Raw genomic sequence first — 23,241 nt, forward strand, 5'->3', positions numbered from 1 at the left:
CTGAGAAAACAGCAATAATGCCTCCAAACTGAAAAATTTCAATTAAATGCATTTGGAAAAATTGGAATGTTTCATTTGGGTTTCTACTCTTAACAGCACAACCAATATATATAGTTTATAGTTTGCAATGGAAAAGGCAATTCCAAATTGGCAAGGGAGGCAGCTGAGCCTTGAGATTTTCCTGCTTTTTTTCCTCCCTTAAAAGAGTAGCTGTGGGAATGTTTCTTGTTTGCAAAGGAACACTTCCCTACTGAAGATTTCCTAGTGATGTGTAAGATGGATGTTACAAATATCAGCTCAGACCAGAGAGTAATTGCTGGAGTTCCTTCTGCAGCCTTTAAAAATCCTCTCATTGCAGCCATGCTGGCAGTTCCTTATATATGTGGTCAGGGCCAGGCTGCCTGTGTTAGGCCTGCTTTGAGCCCATCTCCCTTTTTCTGTTTGTGATCTTGACACCACAGTTTAGGCTGGCTCAAGGAGGATTGTCAGCACTGCAGCTCTGAATGCTCTTATCTGCAGAGACCTGCAGGGTTAGCAGAGAACAGCATCCAGCATCTTCCTCTCCTCCGGAAATTGAATGTATCATTTCTCTCAGACTCCCAGGGGCCACAGCCTCCAAGGCTAAAAACCCACAACTATTACTGAACCTAATTACCACCTGACAGCAAAGTGCTTTTCCATAGCATCATCCAGTTACCTCATCAAAAGGAATGGTTGTTTGCTTTCTTCATTTTAAATTAAAGAACCACTGACAGTGGTAACTGAAGCATTTTAATCTCATCAAATATCCATGTCCATCTCTATAGAGACAGCCACGCCAGCAGGGAAAGATACACATCTCTAATCGGGTTGCACAGAGCAAATTCTTCTTGTCCCCCCACCAGAGCCTAATGCAGTAAGGGATCTTTTGTTTGGGGGGTGCTACCTCACAGTAAAATCCTAAATACAGTCAATGTTCAGTCCAAAGCCAAGAGATGTTTAAGGAATAGATTTTTAAAGATTCATGTTGTTAATTTCCTGATGGATTTCAAATACCAGCTTTTCCCTGTAAGTAGATAAATGTCTTCTATTTGTATCCTGGGCTTTGTCACCTGACATTTGATCAGAGCCTTTGTGTGTGTGTGTGTATATATATATATATATATATATATATATATACACCTAAAATGTACACCAGTGAAATGAAATTGTTCTTTGAAGCTGCTGTGTTAACTGCAATCCTCTCCAAAAGGAATTGTTGCAAACTGCTGGGAAACAGAAGGGAGATGGCTGTAGCTTTAAATGTGCCTTGGCTAGGCAGTGGCACTAAGAAAGGACTGGAATATGTAAAATGATACTAAATATCTGTGTAATCAGGACTAATTATATGGCACGGTTATTAGCTGAAACAGGACATGTTGTGCCCACAGTTTATGAAAATATATTTAAACATTACTGGATTTCACATAGTCATTGAAAGAAAGCTGCAGAGTTAATAAACGTGTAAGGGACAGCTAATTGCCTGCTTTGTCCCAGACTAGGACAGGCAGAACAATTTCTGTTTGAGGGAATTAGTGCAGCCAAAATGTGTTAGAATGACAGGCCTGGAAATAGCAACAACCTGCAACACTTCCAGAGCACGTCTGACCGTAAGGAAGGAAATGTTTGTGTTGGAACCACCATGTTTTGGAGAAGGAAATTGGGGCACATAAAGGGAGAGGTGGACCTGAGGGTCAGAAACAGGGCTGGTACCCAAATTCAGGCGCCTTTACAAGAGCTTTGTCCATGCAGTCAGGCTGTCAGGGAACAGCCATCCTACACTGCAGGCAATGCAGGCAGCTCAGTGGGAATGGAATCAGGATCATCTGGAGTAAGAGGCAATAACTGATGCACCAGTTCTGGTTACAGAACAAGATTGAGGCTGGAGGTGGGGCACCCTCTGCCACCAAAAATGCAGCTTATTTCAAGGCTCATGAGAAATAACTGTATCTGTATTCTCTGAATAATGTCATCACGTGCCTGTAAGTGAATCCAACTGCTTGGCTGGACCTGGCATTGAATTCCACTTGTCCTTGCCTACAGGAGCCCAAATGCCACCTGTAGATCAACATATCACAGAATCACAGATTGATCTGGGTTGGAAGGGACTTTAAAGGTCATCTAGTTCTATGCCCTAGATGGTGGATCTTCCACTAGACCAGCCCCCTCCAACTTGGCCTTGAGCACTTCCAGAGATGGGGAATCCACAGCTTTTCTGGGCAACCTTTTCCAGTGTTGGAGCCCAGCACAGCTCATCCAGCTCCTCCCAGAACCCTTCAGCCCCTTCCCTCTGACTGAGCTTCCTCCAGCATCCCCCCAGTTCCTCTTGGAGTGACCACAGAGTTTCTCACAGCCTGTAAAGGAAAGTCAGGTTTGAAGCAGTAACCCCAGTGTGTCCTGCAGTCCTCGTGGCAGGGAGACCCTGTGATCCCAAACAAACACCCAGTTCACAAAGATAATGTCTGCTGTTATCTGCATGCTATGTAATTATTTTCCTGAAGGTGACGTGTCTGCAGCAAGGTAGGGAAGCGTCAATGACTCAGCTGAGGAGGGCAGGAAGGTTAGAATATTTTCCTCTGGAGCTAAGGAATTAAAAGCCTTGCTGAAAATGCTGGATGCTCTTTGGAGTGACAAGCCAGCAGGCCCATGAATTTCTAGCAGGGCACGAGAGAGCTTTGCGCTGCTCTGCAGAAGCTGCTGGAGAAGAGAGCACTGCCACTTAGCTGTGCTTGAGAGAGGCTCAGAGAGCCTGTCCTGGACACTGAGACAGCTCTCTAAGGGTGGGTTAAGTGGGCACAGAGCAGGAGAGAGCAGTGCAGAAAGGGGCTGTTGGACAGCAATGGAGGTTCATGCCCTTCCTCTCCTCTTGTTCCTTTTCTAAGCTGTTCAGTGACCAGAGTTCCACTCCCAGTGCACTCACTGGAAACCATTTGAGTGGGGCTCCCTTTGATGTTGCCAGTGGCACAAGGGAGCTCTTCTTCTTACAGAGTCTCTGTCCTGCTCCACCTCTTTCTACTTATGCCAGAGGAAAGGTTAAGATTTCTTGGGTTGAAAGTGTGAAATGTCCCCCTCTGAAAGGAGGTTGGTAAAAGGTGAAAAATTTGTAAGAGATTAAGAGACAGCAGAGTACAGCTGTTACAGAGAATGACTAAGGTGGAAAAGCAGAACTTTTGGTGAAAAATTCACAAATGCCAGTCAGCTTGCACTGCCTGAAGCTCATCCCTTTGCCCATATCAGCATTTCTCTGTTCTTTCACTCTGGCTCCCTGGCTGCAACAGAGCTCTACTCCAGCACAGCATCAGCAGAGATCTTCCCTCTTTAGACCACTGACTTTTTTCTCTGAGAGCCACCAGGTCTGTGTTACTCATATTCTGGACACACTGAATTTCAAATTCTAGATGTGCTGAGTGTTTAAACAGCTCTGGCAGAGGTTAGGGAAGATAGGTTTTGAACAGAGTGTGGGTATCCTGAAAATCCCACCTGGACCTTGCTGGTGGAGCATTCTGCAGCTCGTGTCTGCCCCATATTTTCCTGTAGGTAAAACCCAGGTGTTCTGTTCACAGAAGTGCTGGAAATGAAATTCCTTCCTATGTGGGAACCTCACAATTGCTGCAGTGATACACATGAGAGAAACACGCAGAAGAAGATGAATAATTCTAAGAGCAGGGATCTGATGGCATGTGGCAAATAATGCCTGGGGCCTCACACTGAATGAAAAAAGGACAGAACAAAATATTGACTGGCCCTTCATTAATTGCCGTCTGTCCATCGTGCCCTGAATAAAGAAGCAGCCTTGTTGAAGAAAAAGTAGGCTGTGATGAGGTAATTAAAGACCCCATCAGAAGGCATATCTGCCAGGAGGTTGAATTAAAATTACTCTGACAGCCTTTATTCTGGCAATTCCTCCTTTTGCTGCTTGACTTTGCAGCTCTAATGATGATGTATGAGAGCACAGCTGCATCTCCAACTGGCTGGATCTGCCCACAGGACTGTCCCACCAGCCTCAGAGGCCATGGGCACTGTCTTCTGCACCACACTGGCTGGGGATGGGGAAAGGCTTTGTGTGTGGGCACAGTCTGACCGAAGGTAGGTCCTTCTGCCTGGACAGCTCATTTTGAGCCCCATCTCAACACTAAGCAGCTGTGCCCAGAGGTTGTGTGGGCTGACAGGCTCTGACACCATCCCAGGACTGTGCTGCTCTCTGGCATGTGCTGAGTGCAGGTCCTTCTGCCCCACTGGGTCTGTAATTTTCTCCTGAGTTCACATCTACCTGTGTTTCAGAAAAACTCCTCTCTGCATTTTCAAGGTCAGAATTTTTGAGGTTTCACCTACAGCTGGCTGTGCTTTCTTTGATCTGGCCATGACTGGCGTGAGATCTGAGTGAAGCCACCTCCCTGCTTTATTCCCAAGAAGCTCTGTTTCCATCCCCAGCTCACTTGTCCCAAACTTAATTTATTGTCTTGTTGTCTTTTCTCCCACCATTTCCAGTGGCTAAGAGGAGAGCAGAGTGTAATAAAGAAAAAAAATGTTCTAGATCAAATGAATGAAAGGTCAGCAAAATGTCTTACAATTTGCAGAGGAGGGAGGAAATGGAATGAGGGCAGCAAAATAGAAAAGAGTCAAACAGCTTCAATTTGATTTCCAGGTCTCTAAATTGTATTAGTAATGGGAGCACTACTAAGGTTTAAAGGCAAATTATATGTTTTGCCTAAAAAATTAATTTTGGAGGGGTTTCCCCCCGTTCTTTATTTGTAATTATAATCTGTCAGCTCACTCCCACACACAACTGCACATTTTATGCAACTCTTGATACTTGTAGCTGTCACTAAAGAACACCTTCCAGATTTTGAACGGTGACATTTGCGTGGGTTCAGTGAAAAGGATTCATTTACAGAGTTTAGAGATGTGCAGTGCTTGGCCAGCTCCCAGCAGAGGCTTCACCAAAATTCCTCATTACAACAATTAGCTCCTCAAGCACTTGGGAACGAGGCTGCCAGCTGCAGGGATTTTACCCTGGATTTAAGCACGTGCACAGTAAAGCACATGCAAACACCCAAATACATGTCCAGCTTGGTCCTGCTCTTGGAGACTCCCTGAACAGAGGGAGTGTAAAAATACTTCAGGATGGCGTGCCTGACAGGGGGCCTAGCAGGCAAAAATAATCTGCATTACTGTATGAAGTAGTCAGGGTCCACGTTAACAATCCCTTTCAAAATGAAGGTGCTGTCGGCTGTTTTAATTTAATTTACTACACTTTAATTTACTTTTTGGAAATGAGCTAAATGAATAAATTGAATTATGGCTACTTTAACTCTGAAGGAGCATATCACATAAGAGCTTGCTGTGGTTTCACTAATCAGCTTTGCATTTAAACCCTAAATGTATTTAGATTAGCTCTCACAGGCATCCTCACTTAGGTATGCCTGCAGGTACCCACCTGCTTTCCTTCTCCTTCCCTGGTCTTGTTGCTCTGAGGAAGCCAGGTCTCAATAAGCAGATTTACAGCATTTGTGCTACTTCATGCATCACCCTGGCCTGGGATTTTCCTGCTCTGAAAGCAGAGACAGTGTGAAGGGTGGGTTGACGTGGATAATGTCTGATGTACACAGCATGTTAATCCCAATATCCTGCTGGTAACTTGAACGAGCTCAAGAGACTGCCATTTTCTGCTACATCTCATCAGGTGAGTGCAATCCATTATTGTCCTGCTGCTCCTTAGGAAATGGGAGGACAGGAGCAAGACAAAACCCATTCCTGTGCTTTCAGGAGCTTCCAGCTCCAGGGTCAGCAGAGGCACACAAGGGTGGCTGCGTGTGAGCCATGTGAGGTGCTTGTAATTGTGGCTCCTTCTCTTATGTGATGGTGTGGCTCCAGCTATAAACAAATTATTCCTGCCTCTGGGCACTGTCTCCTGGATAAAGCAGGTGTGTCTTGCTACACTGAGCTGGAGAGGGAGGCCAGGAAGTGAGGGATGGATGGATGGCAAGCTGCAGGATCCCCCCTGTGGTGGAGGGAGAGACATGTGCACACCCTCTAACATCTGCCTTCTCTATATCAGTATGGGCCAGCCCCTGCACTCAGAAGGGCAGAGCCATAGAATATGGACCTGATGAGATTTCCAGGTAGTGCTGGGATTCTCCACACACCACTTTAGTGGGGTTTCTGTGGCCCAGAAGTCACAATGTGCTGTAATAGATGGGTGGGCATCTGGCAAACATGACTACACACTCACTTACTGGAAATAGGTGCTGGTGACCACTTGAGAAAAAGAAAAATCAAGCCTGTGGTAATGGCTGAGCATTTCTGACCTTTGCTCTAACATTTCAAATTTTTTTTATAGCTTCTAATAAGCCTTGCTTTGGAGCATGCACATTATCTCACTGTCAGGGCACTGGCTGTCATTATCTGCTGGGTCATTTGGTTTGTGTTCTTTACGATTGAAACTTGTCAGGCATTCTCAGAAAATACTGCGCTCCCCTTGCAGAGTCAAACATGGAGCTGGTTAATTGTGCATCCCTGAGAGTGAAGCATTGGGACTGATCAGGCATTGATTGTTTAGCTGAGATGGACGCAATGGAAACGTGTAAAAATTAGATCAGCAGCAACACAACAGCAGCCAGATTTCTTAGTTTCAGGGATCAGAGGTTACCCATTTTCCAGCCTTGATGACTCATTTTTGATCCCACTCACATGTCTTAGATATCTTTATTTTTACCTCCCTTTGCAATTTAAACACCAATTCTCTTCTATTTTGACTTTCTTTAATACATCAGCTGCAAAGTCACTGGTTCAAATCTCCCCACCTTGCCTCGCTTCACGAGATGGAAACAAAAGTCAAGAAATATGTGCGTGAAAGAGCTCAAAATGCCACAGCAGCACAAATGTGCCCCCACTGGTGGCTCTGTAAACCTCAACTCATCCAAAACATCAGCCCAGTTTGTAAGTCTGCTAATTAATTTTAAGGCCTTTAAGATTTGGTAACAATTAGAAATCCAGGTATTGTTATTTTGGATGTGAACACTACATTCAGAGCAGGTGTATATAGGGCTTGTCCTGTAGATGGGCTGGGAGAGCTGCAGGCAGCAATAGCAACATCCCCAGTTTCAGAGTAAAAACAAGCTTTGCTGGGAACACCAGGCTGTTAGACCTCAGTGTGAATTATGCATCTGCTGTATTTAGATAGAAGCAATTTTCCTGTTGAAATCAGAGGTTGGCATTTTCTTTCCCATGGGGTTCTGTAACTCAAAATTGTGTTGAGATCAAGCATGTAGTGGAGGCTTTTTTAGCTGTAAAGGTGAATGTATTCAGATTATTCAAGTGGTGATTTTTTGGATGTACAATTAGTTGAGTGAGAGATGTGGTATAAATTTGGTATTGTAATTGCTATGCCTCTGAGATTTCAATTTGCAAAACAGTTTGCATGGCTGCACGATTAACTGTTGTCTGTGCGATGAACATGTAGCAGAGCTGTGGTTTGATTGTGACTGTCAATTGGCTGTATGTCCAAAAAAACCACTTTGTCACAAGTACCTGATGTGAACTGACTGGTTGATTCTCCTGATGCTTCAGTTCAGTGGGTGGCTGAAAAAGGCCAGAGTCTAAAAAACTCACCTGTAAATGCTGTTGGCATGAGAGGAGTTCCTTTTCCTGTGTTAACCAAATCAGGAAAAAGGAAGTTTAACACCCATTTTTTTCCTCTTTTCATATTTTGCATTATATTATTTCCTTCACTTGCATAGAGAAGCATGGGAATGACACTCAGCAGTGCTGCTGAGTGACTGGAGTGGGTGCAGAGAAATGGGGGTCTGCATGGACCAGGAGCTGAGCCCTGCCTGCCCACCCAGTGCTGGCTGTGCCCTGGGAGCAGGCAGGAAGGCTGTCAGCAGTGACATGGGCAGTGCTGATGCAGCCCCAGGGCAAGGGATGGGCTGCCTGGCTGGCTTTCTGATGTTTTTCATGAGTCCCCATTTGGTTCACAGCTGCTGCTGTGTTTGGGTCTCCAGTGTTGTCTAGGAACATGTCAATGTAATTAGACACAGAACCAGAGAAACTGCTTGCTCTCACTTCACTGTGCCTTTCAGGTCTCCCTCCCAGGGTCCCAATTTATTTATTTTTGTCTCAGTGTTTATCTCTTCAAAATACCACTATGCCTTAGGTTGGTGATTGAACTGTAGAGACGCAGTAAATACTGAACTGGTGGCAGCTGTGACAGTGGGGAGGGAAGGGCTGGGGCCCCTCAGCAACTACATTATTACAATTTTTTTTAACATATATTAAAACATTCTTCTGCAAATAAAAGCAGAGGTACTGAAAAACACACTTGTGTGGTGAGGAAGGCAGGTTTCTCTGTGTCACTACAGAGGGGCCCAATACCTTGGGGTGAGTCAGGGTGCAGGGAGCAAGAAAACTGGGGTTCCATCAGCTCTTTCCAGTTCTTCCCAGGTCTGCTGCGTGGCCTTTGGCAGGTCACTTCACTTCTGACGTGTGACACGGATGTGTGACAGAGCTCCTCTCCCTCCCAGTGTCTGAGGCTCAGCAGGGTTTGGTACAGCACCAGCACCAGCCTGCCCAGGGCCAGCAGCTGCCCTGGGGAATACAAATACCTGACCTCAGAGGGAGCAGACTGGGAGCTCAAAAAGCATATCAGGCACAAGTAAAGGATCTTCTAATTTGTGTCCTGCCACAGCAGTGGGGGAAAATGAGCGAAGCTTGCAAGGCATGGCTGAGGGGGCCAAGAGCTGCCTGAGGGAGCACCCTGAAGGGTCACTGGAGCCCCTTGGCTGGTGTGAGCAACACTGACAGCACACTTTGATTGCCTTCCCTGGGATGGGAATGGATAGTTGGGTTTTGCTGCTTGAACAAAGGAGAAGCTCTCTGAAGGTATATCTTCCATCAGGGGATGGTGATGGCTGCTCAGAGATGGTGCTGCTCTGGGGTGGGTGTGAAGGAACCCCATTCTCCAGTGGTATTCCACAGGCAGGCTTATAGGGCAGCCAAAGATAGTTCCTCTGGCTCCTGGTCCCAGTGTTTGTCTCACAGACAGCTTTTCAGTCCCACTGAGAGCCACCAGTGCTGGCAGGGGCTGTGAAGGGAAGGTTCCTGCTCTGGGATAGCCCAGTGCTGGCTGAGCCTCCCTGAAGGAGAGACAGTGCTGCAGGACCCACACCCTCTGCAATCCAGCCCCTCATCAAGCAAGGCTTCTGGACACAATGGTGGGAGCTGTGACCCTTTTTCCCCAGGCCTGGCTCTGCCCAGACAGACAAACCAGGGCTGAGGCTGTCTGGTCACTTGTGCCAGTGTGTCATCTTGCTGTGACCAGTGTGTCAGGACCTGGAGGGAGGAGGGGCAGTGAGAGTGGTAGGCTGTGAGATGGAGGATTTTAATTACAGCCTCTAAGCAAAATGGCTCTATAAGTAAACAGAACAGAAATGTTACTGAATTAACTGTTAACAGAGATTTATTTTTCCTTAAAGTAGAAAAAATTCATCATGCACACTGTAAACACATACACAGAGGAGTGTTTTGTTTGGGAAACAAATAATAAGACTTAGTTCCTTATCAGCAACTGAAGTGTTACAAAGCAAGTCTTTCCACCAGATAAGCTGTGGGAAGCTGGGGAGCTGGTTCTGTGGTGCTGAGAAAAGCTCAGTTCTTACCCTGTGAACTCCTGGGGCATCACTGCAAAAAGCACTTTGTATTTATCACAACCCTGCTCCTTTGGAGGCCAGTTATAAAACTCCCACAGCTCTGCAGCCTGAAAGGGGCACTGGGAACTTCAAACTATACTGACAACTGAAATTTGGCATGAAATTTGGCTAGATAATTTGAGTTAGATAATTGAAGTTAGAAAATTGGAGTTATGGGCACAGTGAAATAGCAGTGTCACATCTTTGTGGGCTCTGAAGGCACTGGTCTGGATGATGGAAAAGCTGGCATCATGTTCTGGGTGTTCCTTGGCCACAGAATCAGTCTGTCCCCAAAGACTCTGAGCCAGCTGTGAACACCCCTGGCAGTGGGGGCAATCCAGCTGTGAGCAGATGTGTGAACCCAGCCCTGCTGGGCTGGGTGTTCCTTGGCCACAGAATCAGACTGTCAGTCTGTCCCCAAAGACTCTGAGCCAGCTGTGAACACCCCTGGCAGTGGGGGCAATCCAGCTGTGAGCAGATGTGTGAACCCAGCCCTGCTGGGAATGGTACGTGCCCCAGAAGGAAATACTCAGAGTGAGAGGAGGGCTGTTCATGAGCAGAAATGAAGGGACCTCAGTAGGAGAAAACAGTGGGAAGTGCTTCACCCAAAGAGAAGCAATGGGATCCTTCTCTTGGAGAGCTCAGAGCTAGCACAAAGCCCTTGAAGCCTCCTGGAAGGACTAACCCTGCTCTGGCCAGAGAGGGATGGGACCAGCTGGTCTTTAACACCTCTAATTTGTCTCGAGCTGCCAAAGCCCTCCTTACAGATGCACTTCGCTGCGAGACGTCACCCACGGCTTCTCCTCGGAGCGCACCCCACGCACAGCAGTTACCTGCTGCTGGAGCACCGCAGTGCTGACAGCACCTGTCCTCTCTTCTTCCTTTGGCAGGAAGGACAACGTGCCACTCTACAAATGCACTGCCCAGCGGGGCCCCGGGAACAGCCACGCTGCAGGCAAACCCGAGAAGAGGAGCCAGGCGCACCTGAAGGACTCATCTCTTTCCACTCGCTGAGGAGAGGAGAGGAGAGGAGAGGAGAGGAGAGGAGAGGAGAACTGTAGGGCAAGGCAGAGGAACACGTCGCAGTCAGGAATCGATGATGTTTCTCTTTTTTTTTTTTTTTTCCCAGACAAATATTTCTAAGATAACAAATAGTCCAAGGAGCAAAAAGGGAGAGGGAAATTAGCTAGAAATTTTACTATTGATTCTTTTTTATTTATAGATGGTGAATCAATTTCAGGGTTTGGTTTTTTTTTTCCTATCTGTGGGGGGAAAAAAAAGAGTGAACTTATAGATTTGCAGAAATCATTTGTGGTGTCTGAAAAGCTATTTGTTAAAATGAGAAAGCCTCTCCTTCCTCCACCAGTCCCCTTCTCTCTCTTTAAAGGGGTAATCCATACAGTGAGCTAATGAGGGAGTCCTGGCTTCTCTACTCCACCATCTGATGTCTCCCCTTTTAGTGTTGGGCTCAGAAGCTCTTATGCCTACTGCATGTGCTAGTCCTGTTAGCTTGCATTAAGAGAGCCTGATAAATAGCTTCTGGGAGCCAGGCAGGTGCTCCTCAGTGTGCATTTATCATCCACTGCATGGCTGGGTTTTTTGCTCTTCTATCAGATCATCTGAGGAGAGGGGTCATGTGAGAAATGGGACTGTCAGGCTGCAGGCATGAAACTTGCGGTGAGACCTGTCCAACAGGCAGGGACAGTGGTCCTCCATCAAAAACTGCTTGGGGTCTAGAAAGACCAAACTTGCTAACAGACTGAGGCAGTGTGAGTGAGGAATAGTGCTGAAAGGGGTGAACAAACAGTGTTGTGTAAGAAACCCCAAGTAAAACCTCAGCACCTCCCCATTACACAGACAGCATGTGAAATCTCTGCTCAAAGCCATTGTCACAAGGCAATGTCTCCTGAAATGTGTGACTCTCTGAAACACCTGACCTTGATTCTCAAACTGGAGACAAAAAGAGGATGACCCAGAGTGGAGTCTGAATGTCTCCCAGGGGATGGAAAGGAAGAATGCACTTAGAAGTGCTTCTTCTCAACCCATCAGAAGCCTTGGGAAGCAGCTTCTCTTCAGCCTTCTGCCAGGAGCTGGGCTGGAATGGTGGCTTGAGGGAGAGAAGGTGCCAAGACCCAGCAGGAAAGAGAGGGAAAGGATGAATGAGACTGAGGGTGAAAAAAGATGAGTGAAACATGACTGAATGAGCTCCTCTTGATGTGGGGTGGCCCCAAAGAAGTACTAACCCCAGACACTGTTCTCTAGTAAAAGAAATGTGTAGGTTGTCCCTCTCCTCTTTCCCAGGACAGGAATGCCATGATCTAGGAACAGAGTCAGGCTGAGCTGGGTCCCACATCCCACTGGACCTCCTGGGAGCCATTGGCACATGGTTTCCACCCAGTTTATATTACTGCAGCCAGAAAGAGTGAGCAGGTATGAGTAAGGACAAAAGCTTGGCTCTGCATGCCTCTGAAGAAGGACAAGCTACTCAGGATCTGCCAAAACTTGAGCTGAACTCATCTGTGCATTAGCAACCCATTAGCTGGGCCTTCCTTAGTTGCTGTCTGACAAGGGAAACTCACTTGAAAGCAAGGAGGTATCCCACTGTAAGGAAAATTATTTAAAACACCAAGCAAACCTGCTACCGTCACTATTTCAAGGTGAGAGGGTTAAACTGTGTACATTTTTGAGGAGAATAAAATGCCTTCATATGATGAATTCCAAGGCATCCAAAAGGCACAGTGCTGGCTCTCTGTCTCCAAAAGCAGAGTAATGAATAGCAGTGACAGTGAGATAATTAAAATGACCTCTTGGAGATATGGATTAGAAGGTACGTGGAAGGGGGGGATAAGTTCTCCTTTGAATTAATCTACTGCTAATTTATGACTATCATTGGGTTTTATAACATTTTAGTGAAGATTTTCAAAGTTGGTTTACTGGAGTTAAAATGTTCTTTCCCATGTTCATTGCAGAATTCCTTGTTATTTATTTTTGGATGTTACTATATATACATACATACATATATATATATATATATATATATATATATATAATGAGAGAGTTTCAATATTTGCTTAGCTGCTAGAAAGACTACTCTAGAAATATGAATAAAGTGAAAAAAGCAGCTGTGGAATGAGTGTGTTTTTTCATTTCCATTTCTTCCTCCTCACAGGCTCCCAGATCACTTCAAAACCAAGACGGCTGGATTCTGGGAAGCCCTTGTGCTGCCCTGCTATTGGCTGTCACAGGCTCCCTCTGACAGTCTTTTAAGTTTAGATTTAATAACTGGATTTTCCTAAAAATCACTGTCTCCACTTCTTACTTGTCTTGTGCACAGGTATCTGCCCCACAGCCTGAAATCTGCAGGTCTTAAGACAGACCTAAAGTAGACTCATCTCTGCCAGAGATGCTGCCTTTCTGCTGAGACATTCCAACCTTTCAGTGGCACAGGAAGCACAGATTGGAGACAGTTACCCATATGGGGAATGATGACATCCCATTTGTCAAGTCCCATGGTGCTAACCTTCCCATCCTCTCCACCTGCCTAGCAATGCTGTAACATCCAAACATAAGGTTATCTGCCAAGAGCATCTGCCTTGCTCTTCAGCCAGGCAGCACGCCCGTCCTGGAACCCATCCTCCTCATCCTTGTTCCAGAATGTCTTGTTCAAGCTCTTTGCTCTTGCCTCCCATTTCCTTCCTCTTTCAGTTTGTCTCTGGCACCTTCTGGCCGAGCCACAGTTGCCAGCACCCAATTTTTCCGAGCTGAGATCCCAGTCACATCTCTCCTGAACCCCATAGGCAGAGCTGACTTTATGGTGCTTTACCCACAGTTGCTTTCAGGGTTCTGCAATAAACTGTGGCTCTTGAAAGCTCTCCCTGACCAGTTGGGGATGGGAGCCCGAGCCTTTCTTTCACTGAGGGGTCTCTGCTACTTTGCCTGAGGGTTTACACATCCCATTCTTTGGGGAGACTAGCATGGGAGCTGAAAACAGGAGACCTTTTGTTCCCAGCCTCTAGTTCCCTTCCCTGCCATGTGAGTGTTGAAGTTCTCCTCCTCTACCCGCTTCAGAATCTACTTCTGGCTTGCCATTAGCCTCTTCTTCCTGGAGATGATCTGTGTCTCAGATGTAAGTAATTAATGTTGAACTCCCAACAGTAATTCCTTATTAGTCACTTGTGTCAGGACCAAGGTAAGGTGACACCAGGGATGCTGATAGGTTCAGAAGCCAATATGGGTCCAAAACTAGGCTTTGATTTGGACAGAGTGGTATTTACTATTAAGAGCAAAGGCACATGTTTATCTGAACACAAGTGGAGGGCTTTTCTTGTGAGGAGACCAGTGGACCATTGCAAAGCCCTGCCTGCCTCTTCACATTCCCTACTCTGGGAGCTGCAGGGCTCTCCCTTGGAGCAGTAGCAATGTATTTGCCTCCCTTCGTACAGGACTGGATGATGAATATTAAAATGCTGAAATTAACTTGTTTTCCATGCATTCTGCTCTCCTGACAAGAAAATCCCACTACAAACCCCTGCACGGGCAGTCTAACTGCAGTGAGTTAGACCCTCACTGTGAGGGGATTATATATTCTGATTGGGGCTGAGTTTGCAATTATTCTCTCTGCCACACCAAAGACCTTTACTGCAGAGCTGCAAACCAGTTATAGGAACATGAAATGCTTTGACTTCTTCACTAGGGAAACATTAATCCAATCACAGGTTATGTCCATTACAGACTATGGCAATATTGTATACAGGAATTCCCAGGAGAAGATTCTACAAAAATTGGAATCTCTCTATAACCATGTTATGAGATTTACTGGTGTGGATAAAATGGGCAGAGTTAAAATTACCAGGCTGGCTATCTCTAAAAGACAGGCGAAGTCTGCTGGCTATCATTGCTTCGCAATATTACAAATGGAAAAGCCCTGAAGTAATTGAATAACACATCTGCTGAAAAAACCTGTGAACTGCTATAACCTAAAGATAGACTGCGAGGAAACAATGTAGGTACGGCACCCGGTTAAAAGGAAAAAGATGCTTTCCTTACCTGGTGCAGGAAGATATCACAAATGCAGGTACAGATTCTCTCTTTGCCTCCTAGATTACGTGTGTCTGTGTGTGTGTGCTCTATATATTTTTGTGTGTGTGTTCGTGTCTACCTACCCCTTTCTTTGCTCATCAAAATGAGTTAAACCAGGTTCCTCAGGAGGCAGAGGAATGGTGCTGGATGGGAATGATACATAAGCAGACCTCAGTCTGTTTCTTTTTCCACTGGAGGTTGCTGAAAAAAATTGGCATGGCTGGCAAAGGAGCTGGTTTCCATCCCCTTAAAGTCTCTCTGTCCTTCTGCAGAAAAAGATTTCAAAGCACTTTGCAAGAGTTGATGGAGGTTTTCCCTGTGCTTCAATATCAGTATTCAGTGATCTGTAACCACAGTTTAACAGCAAAGAGCAAGTTCCCTGGCTCCCTGCAAACCCAGGGCCCCAAGGATGGAGCTGCTGTGGCCGGGGCAGCACACAGCCCCCTCGGGGAGAGATGGGCACAGCCTGGCCACAGCCTCAACACCGCCCTGCCAGTGCAGCCACATCACCTCCAGGCATGGACAGCACAGCCAGAGCAGCAGTGACTCTCAGCAGCTGAGTGACCCACCACGGCCCCATCCTTCTCTGGAGGTGAGTGCTCTGGGGACCGGGCGTTCGTGGCGTGAGAGGGGATTCAGGATGGGCCAACGCCCCTCCTGTGGTTCTGCCTGGCATGGAGGAGCTCCTCTCATAACTCATGTTGCTCCCCATCTGGTGGCTCTGAGCAGAGAACCAAGGGCAGCTGACATGGATGCACTGCAGCAGCGTGGCTGTCAGGGGCTGTCACAGCTGCTCTGTATGGGGAGGTGTGATTTATTTCACATCTCATGCACCTCTCCATGGCAGAGCAGTACACATGGAATGATGAAATGCTTTTGAGTGCATCTGGAGGGCTTTGAATCCTCCTGTGGAAGGATCACAGGGGAGACTGGGAGCATCAGTACTGATAGGCATGGACATAACAGATTTTTTTCTTTTTCATTAAGCCTTTCATCAAAAAAAGTTGTTTATTTTTGAAAATGTTTTAAAGAATCCAAATTTGTGAAGTATAAAAATGCTGTTTTTCCAGTAAGGCTTGAAATTTACTGCCTGGAAGCAATGGGAACTGAAACCAGCCAATTCAAACTGCACTACCAATAGCCTGTGTATCTGAAGGAAGGTTTTATTACCAGCTAGTGTTTGGAAGAAAACAGTACTAGAGCAAGTTATGCCATTGGGGATGAAGTCTTTCTCAGAGCCATAAGGGAGTCAACATCCTACTGTGATTCCTGTTATGTACACAAAATTATCTTGGGTATAAAGAGCCCCCTGTTAATTTTGCACTTTTAGGGTTGTTACCCCTGATACTTTCAACCAAAGCAGCCTGAACAAATGCTGAGGATTTCTAGTTTTTTCCCTTTGGTGCCAGGTGAAGGCAGGGAGTTTTTGGGGTTGCTCAATGCATGTACTGCTAAGATTGATGAGGATTGTTCAACAGCATTTAGGGCCCATTTTAAGGCTGGATTAATAAATTTCTAGAGGTGTGATTATTTTAGGCCCTGAGCATTATCCTTGGTGGGTGATGCCCCTTCCAGAGCTGCCATGAGCACTAAATCTGCTCACTGGTGTTCACAAGTCTGAAGGCTGAGCACAGCCCTGCAGGGAGACAGCAGGCTCTTGGTGGGGATGTTGTTTTCTGGCAAATTCATGTTGTACTTAGCACTTAATCATTTCTCTGTCCCCTAAGGCAGATTTCTTTTCCCTCTCAGTCGGTCACAGCCCCGTCATGCTCCCAAAGAGTTTGAGCAGCTGATGCTGAGTCACCAAGTGGAAAACACAAAGTATGTCTGAGGAAGCTTGACTGAGAAGTAGGAAGAGGATAGGAAAAAAGGGGAGGAAGCACAGTTTAACTTTAGCTGAGGAAACTGGTTAGAGCATAGAGGGGTTCTTCAGCATGGCAGTCTTGAGTCCCCCCCTCTTCTCCCTTTTTTGGCATGGGAACATGGGTCTCACAGAGCTTGTGATTCAGCCTCCAGGGGCTGAACCTTTCGTCTTTTTAGGTGAAGAAGCATTTTGCTATTTTTAATAACGCCAGAACTTCACCCTGGAAATCTTGACTGCAACTTTTACCTCTTCTATGGATCAGATATTGCAAGATTTAGGATAAGGTGAGAAATATTTATCTCTCTGATTCATGTCTGCCGTCCAAACCCCCATGATTTTTACCTCATACTAATGTTGCTTTATATATCATTTTTTCCATGTGAGGAAACACCCATTTCTCACATGGTGGCCCAAGACTCAGGCAGATAAAGTGAGCTGAAGCAGGGCAGAAGTGGGTCACAGAGCCAGTGAGGGAAGTGAATGAGGCTCCATGCCTGAGTCACAGCAGCCAGTTGAGTGATGGCCATGGGTGCTTGGCTAAATCACACAGATGCTCCAAGGCAGTGTTGGCACAGAGTAAGCAGTAATTATTAATAACTGTTAAATGCAGACATTTCATATCTCTCAACCTTGAAACAGGAGAAGGATTTTTCCAAAATGCTTCCTTTTTACTCACTCTCATACTTCATGTTCAGTACACCCTGTTCCTGAACCGAGCTGTCACTCAGCCATCCTGAGACTTCCCAAGCCATTCATCTGAGGATTTCTGCCTGAAATGGCTGTAAAAATCAGAGTCCCCAGGTTATCATTTAGTTCTAAGTGCATGATATAATCGGGAAATCTCTGAGATGAGAGCTTGTGTGGAAAGCCACACAGAGAAATGCCCTAGAAACCCCCATGCCACTTCCTACAATCAGTGCAGGTGTCACCCTCTGGGGTGTAATTTTTCTTGCCCAGGATTAAAAAAATCAAGATTTCCTAAACATCCTCAACTTCAACATATTTTCATTCTTAAGACATGTATGTAGCCCAGAATAAGCCCAAAAAACTAAAAAAAAAAAAGCTACTTCATTTAGGTATTGCAGATAGGTCCCGAGATGGTGACCTGGAGTAGTTTTGCCATGAATGGCCAGTTTTGCTATGTCCTGCCTCGTGATGCAGGGGAGGCACCAGGCATACGAGGGACAGAATGATGGTGCAAAAATAATGGTCATAACCAAGTTGTCCCTCTCCAAGTTCAATCTGGTGCACCTGGTATTTGAATGAAATTATTTGCTGGTGCAATGCCATTTTTAAACAACTTACACTATAATTTTCAAATTTGGATTTGGATTCAAAACAGCCCATGTGTGGGTTGGGGAAAAAAAAAAAAAAAGGTTTTCCTTGATTTAGAAAAATGGTAACAACCTGCACAGTCTGAGGGCAGAGGTGGAGACCCAGCTCTGTTCTGAGCAAGGTTCCATGCAGCATGGGACATGCCAGGTCAAAAGGAGGGCATGTTCTGGGAAGGGGAACATGTATTTGGAAATCACCAAGGGCCATCAGAACAACTAGTGCTGTCTAGGGTAAATCTGCCTGAATTTTGTTCCGACCTCCTCACCATTTCAGTGTCCAGATGCCTGCCCTTGGCTGTCCCAAAGGATCTTCCCCTGCCCCTGGGAAGATGGGAGGGCTGTGTTCTCCTGGTCAGGGCATTTAATAAAGCTAGGACTTCACCCTGGAAATCTTGACTGCAACTTTTACCTCTTCTATGGATCAGATATTGCAAGATTTAAGATAAGGTGAGAAATATTTACCTCTGTGATTTGCAGGGCATTAACCAGAGGAGCTAAACACCACTAACCCCTTGTTACTGCCTGCCATAAACGTAACCAAACCCAGCAAGAAGAAGAGGGATGACGGTCTGGTGAAACCCACACATGGACAGAGCGAGGGCCTCACCACGAACTGGGGATTTCTTCACCCCATCTGGACCAGTTGTGGCATCAGAAAAGCAGTTCAGTCACAAACCAAGCCATGAGGCCATCACTCATCAGCACAAGGCACTGATGCTACTGCAGAATAGCAGGAAAGGTTCTATCCCCATCTACTTTTAAATCATCAAGCTAATAAGTACCCTGGATGATAAGATGTAATCTTTTAAATGCAGTATGGATTTCTTCCCTGAATTATGCATGATAACATCTTTAGGCAAGAGAGGTTTTTTTCTCCTAGAAGAGAAGTCTTATGGTGGTAGTGGTAATCACTGTTTTACAACAGGCTCACCTGGGAAAGGCTCCCTATTGCTGGGCAATCTCTGCTAACTTTCTGGGGGTGTGGAGCCCTTGGATGGTGCTAGAGCATCTCCAGGTGATGGGAGGCTGTTAAACCCCCTGGTTCAACAATCTGGTACTGACAAGCAAAAGTAGCCTGTTGAGGAAAATCAAGAAGGGGAAAAAAAGAATGAACGCTGGGATTTCAAAGGTGACTGGGCAAAATCAAATCACATCTGGTCACACGCAGCCCCTGTCTGGTCCTCACTGGTTCCTCAGGGGGGCAGTGGGGACCACATGCTGCACATAAGGCAAAGGGCACAAATTAAAACAAATATATGAAATTCCATCTGAGCACAAGAAAATTCATTTTAACTATGAGGGTGGTCAAATGCTGGAGCAAGCTATGGAGTCTCTATCCCTGCAGATATTCAAAACTCAGCCAGATACAGCCCTGAGCAACTCCATGTAGGTAACTCAGCCTGAATGGAGGGGATGGACAAGGTGATCTCAAGATCCTTTCCAACATCATCCATTCTGTGAGTCTGTTTCCTGTTTCTTACACATGATTTTGACAATTGTACTGGCCACTTCTCAGCAATTACACCATTTTGCAGGGTAATAATACCAATATTAAGCTGTGGTACAGCATTTTTCACTCCTTGTTGTAGTTCACATTGATCAGCTGGGGCACCCAGAAACCAAGGGATTATCTTAAAGACATTCAGAAAAGTGGGGGCAAAGGGACCAAATCTCCAAAGTGTCACCTCCCCTTCCCAGACCAGCACTGCCACTGCAATGCCTGTGCCAGTGGTATTTCCAGGGAAATGCCTGGTGTACCAAGCACCCAGTGACAGCAGAGGATGAAGGCTCTGGAGGCAGCACTCTGTTCACAGATGCAGCCCTTGGACTGCAAACCCCAGCAAAGGAAAGATGTTTCTGCATTTTGCCAGGGAGCAGTGGTGCGGGCAGCCCAGCTCTGCTGAGCTCAGCTGAACCACAAGCAGGCAAGCTGGTGCTCCAATGGAACTGTATCCACAACTGGTAAAAACAGGTTTTACTCGCCAGTGCTTCAACCTACAGGTCAGGTTTCTGTACATCACATGATTTTTTAAATTATTTTTCTCCCAGTGTCCTGGTATCAGATTTGGCCAAGCTGCAATGTATAAAAACCAAAACATTTCTTCTTAATAGTACAATTATTGCCAATCCTTAGAGACTGATGTTTGCAATATCATAAAAATCACTTTACTAAAACTGACGTTGCTGTGATTTTGCATCTCAATGTATTTTGATCTACAGGCAAGTATGCCTTTTAAAAAAGATATTCTGATTTATCTCATGGGTAATGAAAACCAGACAGAAGAGCAGATGTGCATGCATGTCTACACACAAGAACTGAGCTCCCCTTTAAGTACTTGCTTAAATCCCAGGTCCTAACAAATAGGAATGATCTTGTTACTCCTTTGGTGAGCTGAATAAATACGTGGACTGTGTTTGTATGGAGTAGAGGAAGCAGGCAGTGGTCATTTATGGATGATTAATCACAGCCATGTATTCTTTATTTCCTATTTAGGGGTGATACAGTGGGCTGAATTCTAATCAGCTCTCTCTATTGCAGGGTTTCATGTTTCTGCTTTCAGCAGTTAACACTTTAGAGATAGCTGAAGTTAAATGAGCAGAATGGCTATGGATTGGGATCCAATGTGTGGGCTCCTGGGAAGTTACACTGGAAATGGGTACAGATAATAACACCTCCTAACAGCGAGCTGAGCCCAACTAGAACCACTTCTGATCCTAGATATTCATTCACTACCTAATAAAGTTAAGAAAACCAATGCAAAACAGAAAAAAATACTACAACTGGCACGCAGGGAACACTCCTATTTGGAGCTGCTGTACAGCTGTTCAAGTGGGATAGTGGTAAGCAAGTGGAAAAGGGAAGTTCAGCCTTGTGCGCCTCTCATCAGCAATTCCTCCAACAGCAGGAATGCCTACAAATGAACACAAGGTTTTAATGTTTTCTGAACATGTTATTTGGGAGGTAAAGCTGTCTTTTCTTAATGGTCGGGAGTGGAAACTACCCCTGCCTGGAGGGGCAATGCTGCCCTCCCTGGCCTCTGACTCTGGTGAAGCTGTAGTTCAAAGGATGGGCAGACCAAGTGCTCCAAGGTTTCAAGCAAAGCTCAGGAAGGCTCAGTAAGGGATTGTTGCAGGAATGATTCATCCATTCTTCCTTGTTTTTTATTTTAAATATGCGGCATGTCAGAACACTCCTCAGCAGAGACACAATCTTCACCCCTTTGTTCAAGGAGTGGAGAGAAGAATAATTTTAACAGAGCCAGTACCTCTTCTCCTTGCACAATGCTCAGTTTGACCTTTCCAGTACTACAGTGGTATTAAGATAAGAATCATGTACTGTACCCTGACCTCAGCTACACCACAGCACATCTGAATTTGGAGTCAGTCCACTCAAGTAATTAGAATTGACTGGGACTAAGACTGGTGCAGGCAGTATTTGATATTCCTGGCATTTGTAGTGCAGGCAGTCAGTGGGATCCATTACCTCACCCACACCTGCCCTCGGCGTGCTGCTCACAATGTGTTTATTACGTGTGGCACTAATCGCACAGCAGGAGATTAAACTGGAGAGCTTTTAAAAGGCAAATTGGCCTTTTACATCACCTAATTTGGAATGGGGGCCAGATTGCTGTGGATGATTTAGATACCTAACTCAATCAATGAGTATGAGACATTGAAATGCCTTTGGAAGAAAAAAAAAAAAAAAAAAAAAAAAAAGCAAAACAAAAAAACCTGCAGTCCCTAATCTTGAAATTTCGTCTTTAATTTTGGAGTGAAATTGGTGCTTAGAAAATATATCTCAGGGAGGGCAGGGAAAGAAGAATCCACTGGGCAAAAGCGAAATCTCACTGAGCCAGGGACTGTCATCAACCAAAGAGGAGATGGGAAATTAGCACACAGCTCAGGCTGGCTCACTCACAGGAATACACTGACAAAATCCATGCAAGCAGATGACGCCATCCAGCCCCTACAAATCTAAAGTCCTTTAAAATTATGGCCCTAGGTGAGAGACACTTTTCCAGGCATTAAGACTTTGGCAGCCCAGCCAAAGTACAAGATCAAGAAAATAAATGTGAAGGAGTTACTTTATTACAGATAACAGTCCTCTTCCCAGATAGCCACGCTTCAGTTAAACTCACTGAACCAAAGGCCACATTGCAATTCACTTGGGAAAAACAGCTTGGCCTAAAATATGATACAGGACAAGAAAAATTAATAATTTTGAGACGTATCATCATAGGAAGAATGTGAGGAAAGTTTTTTTATCTGTTTTTTTATTGAGACTCTTGAGATCTCCTCCTGGGCTACTATTTATGGCCCAACATTCTTTGTGCTGCTTGGATCCAGTTTCCATAGCCTAGCACAGAAAGAGGCCTCTGAAAAGAAGGCAGCACTGTATTCTGCCAGATGCAGTGGACCAAGTGGAGAAGAGCCACCTCAACAGTGGATGTTACTCAGCAGTGGGAAGAATTTAAATGACTTTCAAGAAATGACGATTTAGTTCACAAAGGGACTTGGGGACATGGAGGCTAGAAAGATTTGGAGGCAAAATAATAGAGCTTTGATTTAAAGTCAGCTTGAGACTACAGAAAACCACTCTGAAATTACCTGCTGGCTTCAGGTTATCCTTGTGTTGAGAAGGAGATACTTCAGCTGTCTATTCTGGAGCTAGTGAGAGATCTCAGCCTTCAGAGCTGCCTGTATTCAGCACTGCAGGTAAGTTGTGACAAATAAGATGGGATTTACAGAAGGAGAAGTGCTGTTGAAGTGCAGTAATGGAGGTAATAAAGACTTTCCTCCTGGACACACAAACAGGATTTCCTACTCACTTGACCAGCCTGAGGAGAGAAATGTTGCTCATTTGGACACATTTGTCTGAGTCTAAATCAGAACACACCTGTGTGTGCATGGGCAGTCTGGGGTTAACAAAAGGTTTCTGTCAGTTTCCAAGCACTGCCAGTTTGTCCTCTGCTACACCTAGGAAATATGAACAGCATGGAAATTAAGATCTACTCATGAGCAGTAACTTAGCTCTTTGATGTAACATGCTGTAATGAAGATTATTAAAGCTACCTTGACAATTTCCAAGTCCAATTATTTTTCATTTTCCCAGGAATTAAACTTTCAGATCCCAAATGCAGCTTTAAAATCTGAGTTTGTAGGTCACAAACATCAGAGAGGTTTGTAACCTTTGGTTTCCTTCTTGCCACAGGCTTTGTTCACAGACACAGCTCAATGAAATGTGACTCCAATGATGGAC

At 45.4% G+C, this 23,241-nt stretch overlaps 1 protein-coding gene across 1 annotated transcript in view; it reads left to right on the top strand.

Moving 5' to 3' along the window:
* Positions 1–10,718, top strand: part of AGBL4 (AGBL carboxypeptidase 4) — an 880,299-nt gene extending 869,581 nt beyond the window's left edge. The window contains exon 13 of the mRNA XM_041421668.1: positions 10,595–10,718. Coding sequence (XP_041277602.1) covers positions 10,595–10,718 — 124 coding nt within the window. The remainder of the gene's footprint in view (positions 1–10,594) is intronic.
* Positions 10,719–23,241: the final 12,523 nt, after the last annotated feature.

This window comes from Onychostruthus taczanowskii, unplaced genomic scaffold (genome assembly GCF_017590055.1).
Source record: "Onychostruthus taczanowskii isolate IOZ18803 unplaced genomic scaffold, ASM1759005v1 scaffold7, whole genome shotgun sequence".
In the NCBI taxonomy this organism is placed as follows: domain Eukaryota; kingdom Metazoa; phylum Chordata; class Aves; order Passeriformes; family Passeridae; genus Onychostruthus; species Onychostruthus taczanowskii.